At 32.8% G+C, this 21,127-nt stretch overlaps 2 protein-coding genes across 6 annotated transcripts in view; both read left to right on the forward strand.

The window, feature by feature from the left end:
- Nucleotides 1-2,931, forward strand: part of LOC149426586 (uncharacterized) — a 35,992-nt gene extending 33,061 nt beyond the window's left edge. For all 5 annotated transcript variants that reach the window (XM_089631997.1, XM_089632005.1, XM_089632014.1 and 2 more), the window contains 2 exons: nt 364-532; nt 789-2,931. In XM_089631997.1, coding sequence (XP_089488123.1) covers nt 364-532; nt 789-1,276 — 657 coding nt within the window. In that variant the 3' untranslated portion in view covers nt 1,277-2,931. The remainder of the gene's footprint in view (nt 1-363; nt 533-788) is intronic.
- Nucleotides 2,932-5,066: 2,135 nt separating this feature from the next.
- Nucleotides 5,067-21,127, forward strand: part of LOC149426587 (coiled-coil domain-containing protein 6) — a 36,940-nt gene continuing 20,879 nt past the window's right edge. Inside the window, exons 1-2 of the mRNA XM_089637582.1 lie at nt 5,067-5,364; nt 20,926-21,061. Coding sequence (XP_089493708.1) covers nt 5,340-5,364; nt 20,926-21,061 — 161 coding nt within the window. The 5' untranslated portion in view covers nt 5,067-5,339. The remainder of the gene's footprint in view (nt 5,365-20,925; nt 21,062-21,127) is intronic.

Here is a 21,127-nt window from a genome sequence, read left to right on the forward strand (position 1 = left end):
CGAGGATGTTTTTACAATAATCATTTCCCGAATGACTTTTCCTGGCACTCGTTACTTGTGAAGATAGAGTGGCGCTAATATACACGTGCTTTAGTTATGATATACAGAGTTACAAAACAGACGTGTTTTTTAGTGGAATTTATTTAATTGATATTTTCTTTTACCCTTCAAAAATGTCTTCAGATAATAACGAAAGTCATGAGAAAATATTCGCCGATAATTTGTCTGCCCATTCTGTTGAAGATTTAGCTGAAGCGATATATTTTTGCGCAATTCACGAAAAACACCCGCTATAGGCTAGAGTCTATTGTTTGAAGCGCCCGACTACAATGTGTTAATGTCCTTTTGTTTTTATTATTTTAGCAACCTGTGGTCGACTACCATCTCCCAATTAAACAATTGGTCAATTGGTTTGAGGAAATAGTGGTCACAAGAAAGCGTGAAGAAATATCTAATTTATTGAAAAGACTAATGCAGCAGCGTAATGCCGAAATAGACTTTCTTCCCGAGATTCCCTTCCCAACCCTAAATGGTATGTTTATTATAGCATTAACTATAGCTTTGTTGATTACTGTATAATTATGTAAAACATTTCAACAACTAAATCAGAATGTCTGGAATAAATAGCTTAATATCAAATATTGTTGCATGTAATAATAATAATACATGTTTTATACTGGACTTCTATTTATTTCTAATGCAATATGTAATGTATCCCCTGTGTATTTTGCCATTGTTTACTTATTCTGTAGTGTATTATTGTAAGTGAGACGATTTTGATCTTGCAGGTAAACTTACGGAAACAAGCGAAGCAGAAAATGGAGAGTCAAGTGAACCTCAGTCTAGTGAATCGGGAGAATCTATCCCCTTATCAGGCTCGCAGTCCATCAAAGGCAAGGACACCAGCAGCAGCAGCAGTACCATGGGCGTATTGACTCCTCGCTCCGCATCCATGTCCAGCGACACTCCTGGCAGTGGAACGACCCCCTCCACGAATCTGCGCACGCTGCGCCTGTCCACCGACCCCAGCCTCGGGGAGCCCCGCCTCAACATGAAGCATAGTGATCTAGTGAATGACATTCAAAACTCTCTAATCAATAACAAAATGAACAATGATAAAGGACAAAAGTGTCTCAATGTAACTGTTAAACAAAGCGGTGATAGCTGTACAGATACACCCAAAAGTGATATAAATCCTCTCAAAACTAGGCGAATTGTTAAAAGTGACAGTGGTGCTATAGAAAGCAAGAGATTAAAATTGAGTGAATTCAACTGACTTCCTAACTATATTTTATACAATTTCACCCATTCTAAGTGGGTAAAATAATTTGAAATACATGTGAAATTCCTCTCCACATATTTAATAATATTTTACATTGATGCAATAGTATTACTATTTTACTGAAATGACTTGTAAATAATATTATGCCTTTTGACCATAACAATGATGTTTTTTTTAAACCATCGAGAGTCTCGTTATTGCATCCCAACGCTGGCCAATGGTTAGTTACACACCTAGTTGGCGATAAGTACCTATTTATAAATATAAATCATGAGAATTAGTACTGAAAAATGAACTGCATATTTATTTCAAATGATTTATCGTAGTCTGAATGGCAAAGTGACCCTATTTAACCCATTTTCTTTTACAGGAGAAAAAAATACTTTTTGTTGCTGTTTTAGTTTATTGAATAAACAATTCTAGATTTTACTATTTACATTTGTAATCAGCATTGTTAGCAAATATTTAAAGTTACAAACTTTTCTTTTTGTTACATTGACATGGTTAAAATAGCTTTTTTATATTGTGGGGTTACTGCCAAAAGTTGGTAACTACATTTATTTTGTATGTATATGAATATGTCCGGAATAAGTTTGGGTCCTCTCTTATGTCATTAAGTAGGTTTTTAGCCTCTGCTTTTTTTATAAAACTTTGTAACTTAATTTTTTTTTAATTAATACACAAGAAATATTGTAAATTACTCATAAAAATAAGCATCTTTTAAAAGACAACACTAATGATTTTTTTAAATTAACAATAACATTATTTATTTCCCAAAACCCTCACTTTATAATGAAGATCAAATTCGGTTTACTCTAAAACACGTTTTTGTAAGTTCACAACTTTTGGCAGTAACCCCACAATATATTAATTCTCTACAAGAGATTGGAAATCATTTTAATATGACCTGTAGCAGGGTTTACATGAATTTTGTTTTTGGATAAATGAATTTTTTTTATTACGTAACAAAATACGATAACAAATGGTAAGTCACATGCTGCTTAGATTACAATACCTATATTAATCATCATTTCAATATTCTTGTAGAATGCTTAAAAAGATCTGTGAATAAATCTAATACCGAAAGAAGTTGATAATCACTAATGTGTTAACTACATAATATACTTAATTCTGAACATAACAATGCATACAGTGAAACTCTCTTCTAAGGTTTTCCAATAGACTGGAAAAAAACTTTGTAGGATGAATTAGGCCTTTTTTCATGCTTCAAGAAATCGAACTCGTTAGTATGAATTTGTTATGTGGGTTTCCCTGTATATTTGGTTCCATAATCACTGCAGGTGCAGAATTCTGAATCTGCTTTTTTGAACATGATATGACTCGAATGGTGTATATTTTGATCTAAATAAATTATTGTAAGACATAACTAACAGTATTCACTAAACTTGGAACTGGAGTTTTATTTATCCTTTATTTCATATTCTTATTGGGGTTTGATATCCCTGTTAAGTAATTGTAGAACATTTAAAGTCGCATTCAGGCATGAGTGAAAGGGTAGACTGGAATCTTTTCCACCAATTCCTGGCTGCTTTTTTACTTATGTTGGAATGCGCCTCTACAGAATTGTTTGTAATAAATTAGGTCCTGTAGGTTAACGTGTAAATAAATATATATGCCTAATGTATATTAAATGCAATTATTAAGAAAAAAATACTACTCTGTTTTTATTATTTTCCCACCATCATATTCTTAAGGCCTAGATTTTAGAATTCTGCACACGCTCTTTGTCTGCGCAGTTTATCGGCCGCTACTGCAAGAATATGTTGATTTTACGCATTGCCTACTAAATATTAACCGCTCAACAGTTGTAAAAACTAAACTAATCTTATAAGATGGAGTTTGCAGAAAAGACTTTCAATTCAATTTCAGTTTTGCTAGGTTGGTGGTATATTCTATCAACCTTACTAAAGAATGTGGTGTAAATATCATGCGGTGTGTAAGGTCAGAACAGTGAAAACGTGACTTATTACCACCGCGTTTGTTTGGTTTAAACGGTCTTAAACCAGACTCGAGGCCGGCTTTGCCACACCAATGGTGAGAATTGAAGAATCTAATAAGTAAGACGGTTAAGAATATTGTCAAATTTTACAAACTTTATACATTCAGGGTATTACACTTTATACATAGGTGCTTTATATTGGCAGGGACAACCAAATAATTTTTCGTTTATTTGTGATACGAGGGAAGACATGAATCCCAAATAATTGTAGATTCGTATAGATAATTTCAAGAAATCTTCATTCTGTAGAAAAGCAGCATTGTTGCAAAAGGTATAGCCACTGGCAAGATGCAGTAGCAGCAAGTGCATGCTTACACTCCCGTCAAAGTGTAACTGTTTTCAGATTCCAGACCACCATGTGTGGCGGTTTTGTACCAAAAGTCATGAGTTATCACTGCAGTTTGCTTCAGGCCTCACTTTAAGACACATTCAAAACAGAATTATTGGTAGATGCTGCTGAGTCATATTCCTAGAAGATGAAAGGTAAAAATGTTAATTTTCACAGATCATTTAATTGTAATAAAATATTATGTATATATATAAATTGAATACTTTGTTTAAATCACTTATTAATATAAAAAAAATAATTATTTAATTTAAAAAGTGGTGTAAACAAAGTATTTCATTTATATATAACCAAAATGACGCCGCAAATTTTTTTTTATAAATATTAAAGAAAAAATTAAATGTGTTTTATGTATTTAGGTTCAATTTAAAGGAACTCTTTAATAAATTAAACCAAGTTTTCAATATTCTTATCCTCGGTTTTTTTTTCTGACAGCCGTTTCGCCTTCGAAGAAGTTAGAAATTATTAAGGTAGGTATAGCATAATTTTCGAAACATCGTTTTACATGTGTTTATTCTGTAGATATATAGTCCCAGAGAGAGGTCGTACGCGACATCATTGACAATCGACCTGAAATGCTTACAAAAAAAAATTCTTCTCACATGTCTTGTATGAAAACGAAAAAGTCAGATGATACTAGAATGATGACACACACACAACCTCTCTGAGATTAATATTACAGGACAGCACACTAGTCTAGATTATACACACATAAAAATTGTTTACAAGAAAACATTTTATTTCATGAAAATTCATGGTAAAAAATATGCACCACAAAACCCATAAAGAAAACCATTTGTATGATTTTTAATAATTAATTAATTAATTCTATCAGGTTTGCAAAGTGTTAATATTTTGCTTTTAGGTTATGTTGTTATTTGAACTGTCAGAATATTGAGGTTATGTTGCGTCACGTGGGATTTGTTATGACATACTATACGTCAACAATCCGTTAAATCGAAAAAATGTTATGTTCGCACATGTAGTTTTACCCCTTATACTACACCTATAAGTATACAAAGTAGCGCGTTCAAATAATAATCTGCAATAACAAGTTTTTAATTCACCCTTTTTCCAACTATAATATAAATAAAGACAATTTACTCGAAAAAATATTTCTTTTAACCATAACCTCACTTATATCCGTTAAATTTGACCTTGAAAATTTTTGAATTTCCCGCCATAATCAAGTGTCGTTTAAATTTTAGTAGGTAATGTTTTGTCTTTCTCGCTTGCTCTCACACAAACAGGTGCGGCTAAATCTCGCAGGATTTTAATTCAGCATATTTGGTTTGAACGGAACGCAGGCGAACGGTCCGTTAAGAAATTTTTTAGGAAATTAAAAACCGTCGGAAATTTAACTTCAGAAATTCTGACACTGTTCATAGACAATACAGGTATAGAAATGTTGAGTTTTGGTTCTGCAAGGGACAAGAAAAATACATAACATGGTCATCGCGAAAATGGTTCATAAGATTTTTTAAAATGTCTACGCGGTAGCCCACTTTTTTCTTATTGCGATTTTAGATGTACCGTCTATAATTAAGCCATTGTTAGAATTTTTAATACGAATACTCATTGTAGAGCTCAATAAATGATATTTAGTAATCTGTGAATGAATAGAATATTATTTATTACACCGGGGTGGTTTAAATAAATGTCAAAAAATTGTTCCTACTAATATCGAAATAATGGATGGAAATACTGTCCAACCCGGTAAGTAACTGTTTCTCTTTTTTGAAATCAATAAAATAACATTTTGCATTACACGTAATCTGCTTTTTCCTCCTTCAAATGGTGTAGATATAAACTTAATTCTTTCATACAAGGATGTCATCGATGACATTTTGTAGGTTACTTGAGTAAAAATTCAGCACAATTTTATATTTTAGTTGTTTGTGTCCATTTCCTTGGATGCATTTTCGTCGAGAAGTACCTTTTCCCTTGTGAATTTTCATTTTTCTGCTGCTTGTTTGCTATTTATCAATTTGGAAAATGTGTTGTACTTGCCTTTTTCGACAAGAAAAACCCGAAATGCGAATGCTTCTGAACGTTACTGATATTATGCTTCATTCCTACCATATAAATTGAATGGTCTCAGTACATTGCCTGTACTGCCCGGTGGTTCTTGTCATGAATAGCCTACATTGTTTTCTTCAGAATTATACAATTAAATTATTACATCTTATATGGTGCTAGTAGGTGTGTGGCAAAGCAAGGAGTTAACTGTCCAATTCAACTCCAGACATTAATTTACTGGGCTTATTATCTTAAGTTTTTTGTAAACAGTTTCTAATTTCTAGGGCTTAAACAAAAAATGATAATTAATTCATTTAGATTTTTTTTTAAAATATTTATTAACAAAGTAATGTTACATAATTTACAGAATATATAGTAATTATTTCACCTAATTTGGTGAAAATGACAGTTCAATACTACACCTACAAAAAGTGATATAAAGTCATGAAAAGTGATGAAACAAAAACTAGCTTAAATAGGTTACATAGGTAACTATTTAACCTAGTTTTTGTTTCATCTCTTAATGACTCTATATCACTTTTTAAAGATGTGTTTAATTGTCATTTTGATGAAATATCATGGAACCATGTGTGTTAATATTATACAGCGCCATTGAGGTGATTTCTCACTAAAACTGCGCTATATAAATTGGCCAATTATAGCTCATATTTAGTTAGAAAGTGAAATATTTATATTTCTTTAATTGTAATAAAAAAAATTAAAACTCATATGATATAGCAGTGTGTTATGTTGTCACACGGTGGGTCAAATGAATTTGTGCAAGCATATTATTCACCATTGAATTCGATAAGAATGTTTTGGTTTATTTTTGAAGTTTACTTCTATCCTTCTTTGTATTCGGAAAATCCATTTTTTGCACTTGAAAATGAAAATCAATCTCAAAACAAATCTTTTTGCTATTTTAGAACAACTCTCTTAGTTCTAGAACACTCACAAAATATATGTTTATCTATTAATGAATTAATGAAACCAATGACATTACGATACATCTAGACCCGTTATGATCAAAATTAAAAGGAAATGTGTCAAGTAACAAACACTATTATTTATTCATACTCTTCATAAAACGATTATGCACCAATATATTACGGAGAAGATTACAAATTTGAGGTATATATTTTTTTTTTTTTTTTTTTTTTTTTTTTTTTTTTTTTTTTTTTTTTAATGTATATTTTATTTAGTTATAAGAGTTTACATCTTATACCTAATATATTATTTTCTATGACTACTACAATATTATTTACTTCTTACATACTAAAATTTAGATTTAACAACATTGAGACATAATCCACGAAAAACTGCAAGACTTTTAGCTTCCTTAACAATTACCGGGAGTTCATTGAACAATCAATAAAAAGCTGGACCAAACCCCTCAAGCTACAACGTACGCGACTATTGCAGCTAGGCAGAAGACAACCCTTCAGAATCATGCCCTAGTAATAAGCTCCGACGACCCACAGAAAAAATCAGCCGACATTGAAAAACTCATCAAAAAGCACGTAGATGTTCGCACTCTGGGGATCGGTGTTGCACGCATGCGAAAATCGAATAACAGCGACAAATTAATCTTCAATATGGCCTCCCTGGAAGATAAAAATAAATTTAAAGAAGAATTAAATAAAGGGCTACAAGGCAAAATAAATATAGCAGAAGGAAAAAAATTGAATCCTATGGTTATAATTAGAGGCCTTATCAAGGGAGCTACTAATGATGACCTAATGCATTCCCTGGAGAAACAAAATAATGGGATAGGTATAGATTTCTCGCAAAAAATATTAATTAAATACAAAAAAAATCATAGGAATGCACTTCTTTGCAATACAGTATTAGAACTATCGCCAAAAAACTGGAAAAGCTTGATAGAAGCTGGCCATATCAATGTGGGATACCAACGTTTAAAAGTGGAGGATCAGTCACCATTGGTCCAATGCTATAAATGTATGGGTTTCGGACACACCCAATTGTTCTGCAAGGAAGAAACGGCCTGTGGTCACTGCGGGGGCAACCACAAATTCGAGGCCTGCCCTAACAAAAAAGAGCAGCCTACATGTGCCAACTGTAATAATGTAAGTCATAACGATCACAGAGCCACCAGCTCAGAATGTCCAATATGGAAGATGATGGATAAACGTGTTAGGGAAAAAGTAGACTACGCCGGAATTTGTTGAAAAAAGCTGCTGACCAATCAATCATACAAAGGAAGTACCAATCGGTGGATGACTATATACCTATAAAAAATAGCTTGAGAGTCCTGTACATTAATGCCAGAAGTATTCGAAACAAAGTAGACGAAATAGAAGAAACGCTCAAAAGGATACCGGATACTGTGCACGTCTTAGTTGTCACCGAAACATGGCTGGGAGATGGAGAAGGATTATTGTTCAACATCGATGGCTACCAGGGTAATTTTGCTTCCCGGACTACTGGAAGAGGAGGAGGAGTGGCGATATATACTCACAAAACATTTAACTGTGAAGTTATTGAAAAGTGGTCAAATGAAAACTCTTTTTTAGGAGTTAGGGTTCAATATAAACATTTTAAACCATTAAATATATATGGTATATACAGGAAACCTAACAACAATATAAATGATTTTCTAGTATCTCTTGAATCTATATTACAAAAAAGTAGCCTAGATACACTCATCTTGGGGGATTTCAACATTAATGTTCTTAAAAAAAATGACACAACAAAAAAATACATCAACACTTTATTTTCATATAATTATTTCATATGTAATAATACACATCCCACGAGAGTTACGGAAACCAGCAGTTCTCTTTTAGACCATATTATATCAAATAGAGAAAACATATCTTCAACGACCTCCAATATTGATAACCAGATAAGTGATCACAGTATAATGATGTTAGACTACCAAAACTCTTTGAAACACCACTCTAACAACAGAATACCACCAAACATAAACATCAGTGTCAATAAGAGGGCTCTGAGAACATATTTTGAAACCCAACCGTTTTCTCACAACACTACCAATATAACCGAAAATTTTAATCAATTTTTTAAATATATCAAAACAGCGATTGACACTTGCAAATTTAAGCCAAGGTTACGAATAGGAAACCCTAAGCAAGGTAATACACCATGGTTTGACAAAAAATTAGATCTTCTTATTAGAGAAAGAAATACTTATTACAAACAGTGGAAAAAAGATCCGCTAAACAGTCTTCTTATATCACTTAAAAATAAGTCGAGAAATTCGGTAACTAATTACAGACGTTTCGCCAAAACAAAATATTACACAGATATTTTTAAAGAAAACATACATAATCCAAGACAAACTTGGAAAACAATAAATTCAATCATAACTAACAGTCCAAAGAACTTGACAAATAAAATTGAAACTCTTACCATCAATAATATAGACATAAATGACCCGAAGCAGATATGTACAGCGTTTAATGACTTCTTTACATCGGTTGGTGAAAATCTAGCTGCGAGCATCCCATCTCATTCAGATGACGTAAATACAATAAACGTGGAACCAAAGCCATTACAGTCCCTCTACATGACCAATACAAACAAACTAGAAGTTTTAAAAATTATATCAAAACTAAAAACTAATGCATCTCCAGGGGTCGATGGTATGACAACTAACTTACTCGGATTCTGTAAAGAAAAATTAGCGGATCATCTTGTTATTCTCATTAATCAATCATTAGCGAGTGGACTGTTTCCGGATCAATTAAAGCTAGCAAAAATCGTTCCAATTCACAAAGAAGACTGCAAAAAAAATCCATCTAATTATCGTCCAATATCAATACTCCCAGTCTTTTCCAAAGTATTTGAACATGTAATCAAAAATAGACTAACAAAATATCTCACAACTAATAATATTCTCACGCCTCAACAATATGGGTTCAGAAAATTCTCCAACACGAAATGTGCTGCCTTTGATTTTATACTAACTCTTCAAAAACACTTAGATCAAGGAAAATATGCAGCGGGCATTTTCATAGACCTCAAAAAAGCGTTCGATACGGTTGATCATAAGATTCTGTTAGAAAAGCTTGAATATCTGGGCATCGTGGGCAAAAATCTAAAACTTTTATCTAGTTATCTTACGGGTAGGTGCTCTTCGGTTGTTATTGGAAAAGAATCAAGTGATCATAGAAATATAACATGTGGTGTACCACAGGGCTCGATTCTCGGGCCTTTATTATTCTTGATTTATATAAATGATATTGCAAAATGGGGGTTGAAAGGTACCGTTCAACTTTATGCTGATGACACAATATTATTCTATCATAATACTAATTTAAACGAAATGGAAAAAGACATGGAAAGGGATTTGGGTCATCTAGCCGAGTGGTTGAGAATCAATAAACTTAGCCTTAACATTAAAAAGACTCACTATGTGCTATTCGGGAATAGGAAAGGACAACGCCTAAACATTTCCTTGGGAATAAACAAACTGGAACAAACAGATGTCGCGAAGTATCTAGGACTTTTAATTGACTCACGGCTTACATGGAAAAACCATTTTGACCATGTTAAATCAAAGATTGCTCCGGTGACCGGTGTAATGTACAGACTACGTAGATTGCTTCCCACAGCCATACTGCGATCATTGTACTATGCTATGATTCACTCCCACTTGGCATATCTTTCGAGTATCTGGGGCTTTGCTACCAAAAAAATGATATCGGAGGTGCAAATAATCCAAAATAGAGCCATGCGTAACATTTTTGGCTTGCCTTGGGATATACCTGTTAAAGATATTTACCGTCACGCACTTGTTTTGCCATTTAAGATGGTTCCTAGCTTTGAGATAACAAACACCATTTTAAATATTATTCAGTGTAACACCCACACAAATATAAAACTGAACTATAACAACGATGTTCACCAATATAATACACGACAACACAACAAACTACATATATCAAAAATACACTCAACAAAGTTCGGACTGAAATCATTAGAATATATTGCCTACACTAACTATAACAAATTGCCTGAAGAATTAAGACAGGTATATGCCTCTAACAAATCTCGAAACGATATATTGAAATCCTATTTTTTCAAATGTTATTTGGAAAACGAGTCATAAGTAGGTACAAACTCTGTTTCTGATAGCCGTCCTAATTATCTCCAAATACCAAACTTTGTACATCCAGAGATGATGAGCTTTTATAATCTTCTCATGTATTTTGAATGTAAAACATCTTGTATTAGGTCTGTTTATTTTTGGCCCCGTACTTTTTAATGTATTTTCCTGATTTTGTTTTTATGCATTTATATAGTCCATCATTGAGGATACTTTTTCAACTTTTTGACACCAACAGTACATAAATCAAATGAGTGATTATAAAAATTCATAAAGTCTTATAAGACAATTTTTTTTGTAACATATCTGTAAAGTGATTCTTCATATGTTGTGTCTGTATGTTGCTTCTGTGAAATGTTTTGTAAATGTTTTCTTCATACATTGTGTCTGCACATTGGGTTGGGTTGGTTATTTTTAATTTTTAATCTAATTTTTCTGTACAAAACGCTTTTTTTAATTTTTTTTACTCTTCTATTTGAAAACTACCAATTGGCGATCCCTTAATGAGTTCAATAACTCTTGGGAATACAACATCGTTTGTTGTATGTTTAAAAAAAAAAAAAAAAAAAAAAAAAAACATTTTAAAACCTTTATAATAAATATTGTTTTGTGTTTCTGATAAGTGTGTTTTAGGAAGCCTAAAATCGTTGCAGTTTCTCGTAGGATATAAATGAACTGCACTATTAATTTTAACATTCTTTGACATATAGTCAGGTAACATTTTATTTTTTAGCTTATAAATAAACACTAAGGTATTATAAACTAATCGTTGCCAGTTGCCACACACTTAAAATATTGAGTTGACGTTGCATGGTTTTTATTCTGGTGTACCTGCTACAACACAGTATTGACCTCATGCCTCTGTTCTGGATTACTTCCATTCTCTTAATTTGGGTTTTGTTACTTAGAAATATTACACTTGTACAATAATTTAGATGGGATGCTACAGTGGTATTGTAGACCAATATCCTTGTTTTAATGTCCAATTTTCCTTTTATCCTACTTAAGAAATTAACCTTTTTCGCCATTTTTTTATTTAAAATTTCAAAGTTAGTGTTAAATTTTAACTTGTTATCTATTATGATTCCCAGGTATTTAATTTCTTTCACTTCTTCCATATTTTGATTGTCTATATTTAGGACAGTATTTACGTTTAGTTTTTTCCCTAATACCATAAATTTACTTTTAGTTACATTTAATTTCAATTTATTTATGTTTAACCACTTAGATAATTCATTAAGTTCATTTTGTATTTTTGACAACGCATCTTCAATATTATTTGCTATAATATATAAAAGTGTGTCATCTGCAAAAAGTTTGATGGAACAGTACTTTAAGCACTTCACTATATCATTAATATATAAAATAAATAGGAGCGGTCCCAAAACAGATCCTTGAGGAACTCCAATGTTGATTTCTTGTTCTTCAGAGATAGTATCTCCAATTTTGGTTTTTTGTTTTCTATTTTTTAAGTAATCAATAAACCACTGCAATTCATTAGCACGGATTCCTATGTCCTTCAATTTCATTATTAGTCTTTCTCTGTCTATCGTTTCAAAAGCACGTCTAAAATCCAAGAACACTGCTATTGTGATTTTCTTCTGATCCATAGCTGTTTTCCATTCATTTATCACATAATTTATTGCTGTTTCACAGGAATATTTATTTCTAAACCCAGATTGTTCTTTTACTAGGATGTTATTTTTTTCTATAAATTTACTCATCTGTTCTTTCACAATGCATTCTAGTAATTGTTCATATTTAGGCAATCCATTTATTGGTCTGAAGTCTTCGAAATTTTTAGCATTTATTATTTTGGGCACTGGTGTTATTATGGAGGTTTTCCATGACTGCGGAAAAATTCCCTTAGTCAGAGATTCATTTATTAGTGCAACTAATCTGTCTCCTATAGCTGGCAGTGCATCTTTGATTATGCTTATAGTAATTCCATCCGGCGATGATTTTGGTTTCATTGTTTTAATGATTTTCATTAAATACTCATTGTCAATTTTATTAAACCTGAAAATATTTTTATTCTCTCTTTTTTCCGATGATTGAGAAGAGGTATCTGCGACTAATGGAATACTCTTATTTATGTTTTCGACACTAAGTACAAAATTTGTGTTAAATTTTTGGGCTATTTTAAGTGTATCATCTTCAACTCCATCTGGAAACCGAACTTCTTTAATGTTTTCCCTCTGTTTGCCGCTTATAATTTCTTTAAGTGTAGTCCACATTTTTCTTGAGTCACTTTGAGAGGTAATTATTTTTTGCCTGATATACGAATTTTTGGTATGTTTTATTTCTGTACTGTACATGTTTCTAAGTTTCTTATAAGTTTCCCACCTTTCTTCAGTGAATTGTATTTTACAGGCTTTATAGGCTGTATCCCTTTGTTTTTGTAGAATATGTAAGGATTTCGTATACCATTTATTTGTATCTTTTAATATAATATTAGTTAAAGGCATTAGCTCATTTACTACTGTTTTCAGATGTCCTACTAGTTCATCGGCTTTTCCGTCTAAATTTCCTTGGGTATCGCAGATCCATTTTTTGTTTTGTAATGCTGTACACAATGTATCCTTATTATAGTTATTTTTTTTTCTATACGTTATATTTCGTATTCCCTGTGGCTTCGGACTTGTGGTCGTTTCAAATATTGTTAATATATTTTCGTGGTCAGATATTTTTGGAGTATCCATAACATTAACATTCAAGTAAAAATGATTTGTTATGACTAAATCAATAATGCTTGCTGATGTATTTGAGATTCTAGTTGGTTTGGTCACAAGTTGTTTCATTCCTAGATAATTCACTAAACTCTGAAGTCTATTACTGTAGGTATTCTTGACTTTCATGTCAATGTTAAAGTCACCGGTTACATAAAACATATCTTGATTTTTCATGTTTTTACTACACCAACTTTCGAAAAAATCTAAGAATTTTGAATGGCTTTGGTTTGGTGAGTGGTATAATACAGCGTATGTTCCTTTAATAAAGTTTTTTCTTATTTGTACTGCCAGTATCCATGTATTTTTTTCATCAAACACTTCATTTGATATTATTTTAAAAGATATACCATTTTTAATAATCATTAGAACTCCTCCCGTATGCCGACTAAATGAATTGCATCTTACAGTTGAATACCCAATAAATGATACTTCAGAATCGTAAATATCACTGGTTATACATGTTTCACTTAACATTAAAATTTCTGGTTTCATTTCTTGTAATAAAACTTCAATTTCATTTACGTGGGCCAAAAGACTTGAAATATTTAAATAGTATACGTTTGTCTTTTTTTTTATCCTAAAAAATCAATTTTTCTCTTCTCCGATTCTATGTTTCTTTTGTAAATAGGACACTCTTTGCTCCATGCATGGTGATTATCATTCAAATTTAATGAAAGTTTTTCATTTGTCAGTTTGCAATTTACACATTTGATTTTTTCACTATTTTCCTGACAGTCTGACGTATCATGTTCATTTGAGCATCTTCCGCATGATTTTTTATTTTTACAAACGCCTGCTTTATGTCTGTATCCGTTGCAATTGAAACATCTCAAAACTGAGAGATGATCGAAGACAGCACATCTATTCCATCCAATATTTATCTTCGCTTCCTCTAACATTTTTGAGTGTGTTTTTCTATCTACTTCTATGAATACAGTAAAGTTATTGTTTTCACTACTTTTTTTATTTTCTTTTATAAATTTTACCGATATTTTTGAGTTTTCCTTGTCTATATAATCATTTTGCATCCTTATTTTATTTTCTATTTCTTCGGCGGTATATTTATCCGTCATTCCTATCACTTTTACTGTTGGATTCTTGGGTTTAGGAATATCAACATCATACCTATCCCCAAGCTTAGTGATAACTTCTTTTCGGATCTTTTTTGTTGCCTCTGTGTTTTTTAATTCCACTATAACTGATCCTTTTTTAAAATTCTTGATTCCGGCCACGCCCACATCAACTGGATCTATGTTGTTCTTTATGTCCTCTTGTGTTTTTGTGTTTTTTTGTTCATGATTTTTAGGTTTAATTATAACAATTGGTTCATGTTTCCTTAATTTTTCTTTGAAATGTTGTTTATCATCGAATTCAAGAGATTTGCTTGCTTCATCAATTTTTTCTGTCATGTTTATGAGATATTGACGGCTGAGGTCAACACTTTTTTTCATATCTGATATATCAAATTCAAAAAATTTTCTTATGTTCAGTGTCTCATCTTCAATTTTTTTGAATAGTTGTTGCTTTAAATCCTCCATCTTTTTATCGACATACTTTATAAATATGTAAGTGAGTCGCTCTGTTGATTGGCGAATTCTGATAGGCAGATTGTTTCCAGTTAATTCTTAATTTAAATGTTGTTCTTATATGACAAAAATGGACATTCAAAGAATATGTATGTATGAGATCAGGCGACATTTTCATATTTAAAAGTTGTGGCATATAGTTTATTCTACATGACGTGTGTGATTGAGAGGGGCCGTTCAAGTATTATGTAAGCACTATGGGGGGCAGGGGGGTCTTTGCTTTGCTTATTTTTGATGACATGGGGGGTGGGGGGGTCGAGATAGTGATTACGTCAGCACTGCTCAGCAGTAGTTATTTTTTTTTTACACATTGGCAACCCACACATTGTCTATGTTTGAAAACCGAATACATATTCGGGAATTTCCACAAATAATTAATACGTTTAGGTACTCGCTTAAAAAACAGAATACATTAACAGAAAAATGCATATATCCACGGCTCCTAAAACCAATCTTAATTTGAAGTTTCATAACGTAAATTGTAACCCAAACACATTCTGTAACTGTGAGGAGATGAAATCCTCAAAACTTATTAAGTATTTAGGTGTAACTATAGATTGTCAACTTAAATGGACCAGCCACATTGAAAAAACTGTTAACAAATTGAGATACCTAAAATATATTTTTTAAAGAATGAGTAATGTAGTAAATATAAAAACCATGAAACTAGTTTATGACTCACTAGTTCATTCATCTCTTTCCTATGGAATAATTGGCTGGGGCGGAACTTTCAACAATCATGTAAAACCACTAGAAATTGCCCAAAAATCAATTATTAAGATAATGTACCAAAAAACTAAATCCTATCCCTCTAAACAATTGTTCCAAGAAACTGAAATTTTGGACCTTAAGCAGACCTATAGTGCTCAATGTCTTAAATTTATTTATACGCGACCAAACAACTTTATTAAAAATTCAAATCGTGCCAGCCAACGACATGGCGCTTGTGAATATGCTGTGCCTCACTGCAAAACCAGGTTGGCCCAAAGGCATATTAGCTTTATTGCTCCAAAAATGTATAATTCTTTATGTACAACCACAGACATATGAATATATAGACTAGAAATTAAAGATGAGGGGTAAAATCAACTGTTGAAGAACGAAGGGGGTAAAGCTGACTGTGATTCGTCAATAAATCAATCTGACAGTATATAGGCATCTCGCATTATAATATCACCATTTATTTCTTAAAAGTAAAATCTGCTTTTTAATGAATAGACATTTTTACATTGGAGCGCAAATTACTCGCCACGTTATGAAAAAATTTGCGAAGTCCAAATTCGGCAAAATAAATTTCTTCTATTTTCAGAGTCGAATATTTCGTTTACGTATTTAGTTAAGACACTTTTATAAATGTTCATAATTTACTTCCCAGCAACCAACCAGCTTTGTGTTTCGCGTCCAGACTTATCTCGATGTGATAGTATATATGTTTCTACAACTGATCCATATTATACGATGTGAATATGCTTAAAATAAAGTAAAATAATGCTTATATATGGAATGTAATACGACAATTGGGTTTATTCTCTTTTTCACATCTATTTTTACAAGTTTTCATACCACAAGCCACCATTTTGCCGTGTTATTTCGTAAAATGAACCGATGATGCCTCGACCATAGCTCGCACAAGAATGATGACGTCACGTTTTCTAAATTCACTTGAGGCCATACGCGAGCCCAGCCGGCTCCAATGGAACCAGTATGGGGAGTGGGGAATAATACGCTTTTAATCACTTAGGGCAGGTCTACTAATATTCATATGTCTATGTGTACAACCTTTAAAAGGGACACGTGTGTAAACCTACAATCTTTTAAAAAGTACATCAAATCTTGGCTAAAAAACACTGAACTAGATATTTTTTTCTTATAAGTTTTAGCAAAGCTCTCTGTAACATTTATATCCATGTAGAGATTATTTTTTATTTGTTTCACATACATACAAAACAGCGGAATATTTTATTGTTTGTAATGCTTTGTCTGCTAATTCACTTTTTAAGATGTCTTCTTTAAAAACTAGTATTTACCTTATTTTTTGTGTTTAAAAATTTTAAAACTTTTACATATTTCATGATTTAGTTTCTTGTATTGCATCTCTACAGTAGCTCTTTTAAAATAACTTAAATTTATATTTGATATTGTATCCCCACTTAAACCATGGAAATAAGATAAAAATACTTATAATATCCACACTCAGGCTTCGCCTTCGTGGGATTTTTTTTAATTATGTACATTTATTTCAATATTTTTTATACATATTTCAATATTTTATGTAACTATCCATGCATGTATAAAAAAAAAATTCAATAATAAATAATAAAAAAAAAGGTACCAATTTTTACGTAAGCATGAGAGGGGAGGGGGGGGGGGGGGGTAAGAGCTTTGCTTACTTTTGTGACAAGGGGGAAGAGGGGGTAAATAATTGTAATAAATCTGCTTACGTAATACTTGAACGGCCCCAGATGACAAGATAAAATTACTCGCTCCCACTAAGGATAACAAATTATTATAAGCAATAATTAGTCGCTTGAAAAATTCATACAAATTGAAAATATCTCCCAAGTAAAAATAAATGCCGCTGACGGGAATTGAACCCACGCTTTCTGATGTCCGGTCAGGAGCTCTGAGACCACTTAGCTACGTCGGCTTATTTCCAACACGCCAAATATTTCAATATGTACTAGTACTTCAATCAACAACTACCAACTTTATTTTGTACCAACAAAGCCTTTCCCACATTATAAAGTTGGATTCAATTTGTATGAATATTTCAAGCGACTAATTAGTGCTTATAATAATTTGTTATCCTTTGTGTATCCATAAAAAACCATAAAAAAAAATATATTTGTCGCTTTCACTAAGTTGAATACAAAATGCTATTTGAGATGACTTACTACCAGTAGGTTGTCCTTCTTATAATACTTATGTGTTGCTATGTTCGCTATCTCACTTTCTCTTAAAATTACACTGGCACCTTGGTTAGTTTTTGAAGTTTAAGTGTGGAGACACGCTATACGCATCATGGCTTGGCCTATTTCAGCTTATCTCTCACCATACACTACCAAAGGGAATGCATTCTGAGCGATATACTGAACTATTTCAGTATATCGCTCAGAATGCATTCCCTTTGGTAGTGTATGGTGAGCGATAAGCTGAAATAGGCCAAGATGGCCTATGCCAAGCCACGAGAATATAGCGTGGTCTATCACAGACTTAATAGAAATACTTTCTCATCTCACACAAGGGCATTTTGGCACTCACTTACGCAATTTGGTTAGAGTTAACACACAACCTCACGTAACGCATGACAGTTTAGTATAGAGGTTCCCAAAGTGGTCTATATGGACCCCCAGGGGTCGATATCGGCTTGCTGGGGGTCTATGTCAGCGAAAAAAAAATTTGGAGGTCCACGAGATTCAAATGGGGGTACATACGAGCGGACCCCCTATTACCTCAACTTAATATTTAGGAGTTCCGTAAATGACACAATACACCTAACACAAATAACACAGTTTACGTAATACTAATAATAGACTGAGAAATTACTTATTTGATATTTGTATGTTTATATATCGTAAAGTTATTTATTGAGGTATATAAATAGAGTCTACATTCCTTTTCTCGTCAGAATTAATATATTGAACCAAAACATTGCACATTCGAAGCCGCGAATTTTCCTAGTTCCCCAAATTGTTTTTGAAAAACGTCCAGGGAAACAATGATGTTCAACATTTAGATGTACTTCACACAGACTTCAAAACTAAGTTTGAAGACATTTTGACTGTGGAAATGGAACGTTGAAAAATCGGATATCTTATGACAAGAAGAGCTGATCCGAATAAGCGCTAACAAAGAACTTAAGGGGCAGTTCTGTAGGGCCAGCTACAGAATGAAATTCCCGTTGCTTATCCTGCTCCATTTTCATTTAGTGTAATACCTCACAAAGGCGCCCCTCTCTGAACAATGCAAAACCAGAGGAACTACATCGCCACCCATTTGTAGGGCAGGCAAGGGAAGGGAATCTTCTTACGAAAAATAGAAATGATTATCACATGGGACGTTAATAGTTTTAGGAAAATTCAATATTTCCGGGTCTACGGAATAAAAAAAAATTGGCAAGTAGTCTACGGGGCAAAAAAGTTTGAGAACCTCTGGTTTAGTACTAAAACCACTAAATTGAAAACAACAATTATCGTGTCTTTCGCTTGCCACTTTTGAGATCTCTACAGCATGTCTATAATTTGTAATGTCATTGGTCCTTGCGGGAAAAAAATAATTAAACTAAAAAGTATTAGTAAATAGTTTGCTTTTTGAAGTAACATTTTGTAGAATTAAGGAAGGGTGCTGTGACCGTGAAAAACCATTTTTAGTTTTATTGATATTTAAAAATTATCAGTTTGTGAAAATAAAAGTAATTATTCATAGAATATAGGTGCATTGCATACAACATTATTCCAGGCAAGGGTTCAAATAGGGAATCCACATGGGGAAGCAGTTCGGCACCTTGCTGGTGCCGCCGGTAGTCGCATCTCATCTTTCATGCAACAGCAGTTGCCGGGGTCAGCAGCAATGTGTGCTCAGTATGAGTTTTGTATGAAATATTGGAGTACGCCGAGATGCAACTGCCCAAGGCATATTCCCAACCTTATTTCTCATTCCTTTGTTTTTTCCACTAGTCTTTGGCCACTTATAAATATAATTGTAATATTTCATGCAAGAGCAGTTGCCGGGGTCAGTAGCAATGTGTGCTCAGTCATACTAAGCACATATTCTTTTTTTTTTTTTTTTTTTTTTTTTTCTCTCTTTTAGGTTTGTCAACAGTGATTCATATCAAAGCTCTCGAAATACAATTACATTAATTAAACTTGGTTGATACTATCACTAATTACAGACAAACACAACATTGATGAACACAACACTGTAAGTAAAGAATAATGTAATAATATGCACACATACATACACTTACATATACATTTCATAACAGCAACAGTAATTATTTTTTAGATCAACACGATAGGTAGCTTCTTGTTTACGTTTGATTTGAAGGTGGCCAATGATGACATTGACAAATCAATGGGATGACTTTTATATGTCTCGTTAAAATAATGGCACATTCTCGGTAAAGGTGAGTCATACCCCAGCTTAGTTTTATATTTTTTAATATGTAACGGGATATAATGTATAAGTCGGCAACCAATTCTAGGAACGTTGAACATAATTTGATAGAGTAAAAAAGGGCAGTTTATTAGAGCATTAACAATTTTGAAAAGAAAATTTAAATCAATATTTAGTCTTCTCTGTTCAAGGGTGCGTACATTGTAGAAATTTAGTCTATCGGTGTAATGAGGAAGTGATCGAGCTCGCTTATCACAATACGCTAGGTGGTACATAAAATGTTTTTGAACCCGCTCTATTCGTTGAATATGAACTTTGTAGGTTGGACTCCATATAGAACTTGCGTACTCCAACACGTTGCGGGTGAAGGAATAGTACAGCGTTATTTTTGATTTGGGATTCTGAAAATTTTTACTATTTCGTTTGATAAATCCTAGCATTTTCAGGGATCTAGAAATAATGCTGTCGATATGAGGTGTGAAAGTTAGTTTTTTATCAAATATTACGCCTAGGTCCCGAATGGTTGTGACTTCCTGGAGTTTAGTACCGTCGATAAAATATTGAGTTGAGATAGAGTTGCGTTTACGTGTAAAAAGTTCTGTATTCTGTATGAAATATTACAGTATGCCGAGATGCGACTACCGACAGCATATTCCAAACTTTATTTCTCATTCCTTTGTTTTTTCCACTAGTCTTTGGCCACTTATAAATATAATTGTAATATTTCTCTTAGACCCGAGTAAGATGGCAGATTCTGCATCTGAGAGTGACTCTAATTCCCTGGAAGGAGGAGCCATCATGCTTCCGCCCAGTCCTGTCTCCAGGGACCAGCTTCAGAAGAGGATAGACTCGCTTCAACAGCAAAATAGGTAACCACGCTTTTCTTACATGCAATTACTAAACCTCCTACAGAGATGCGATGTATGTTCCACATT

The sequence above is a fragment of the Hesperophylax consimilis genome, chromosome 1, assembly GCF_061612785.1.
Source record: "Hesperophylax consimilis isolate HC1 chromosome 1, BYU_Hcon_1.0, whole genome shotgun sequence".
NCBI lineage: Eukaryota > Metazoa > Arthropoda > Insecta > Trichoptera > Limnephilidae > Hesperophylax > Hesperophylax consimilis.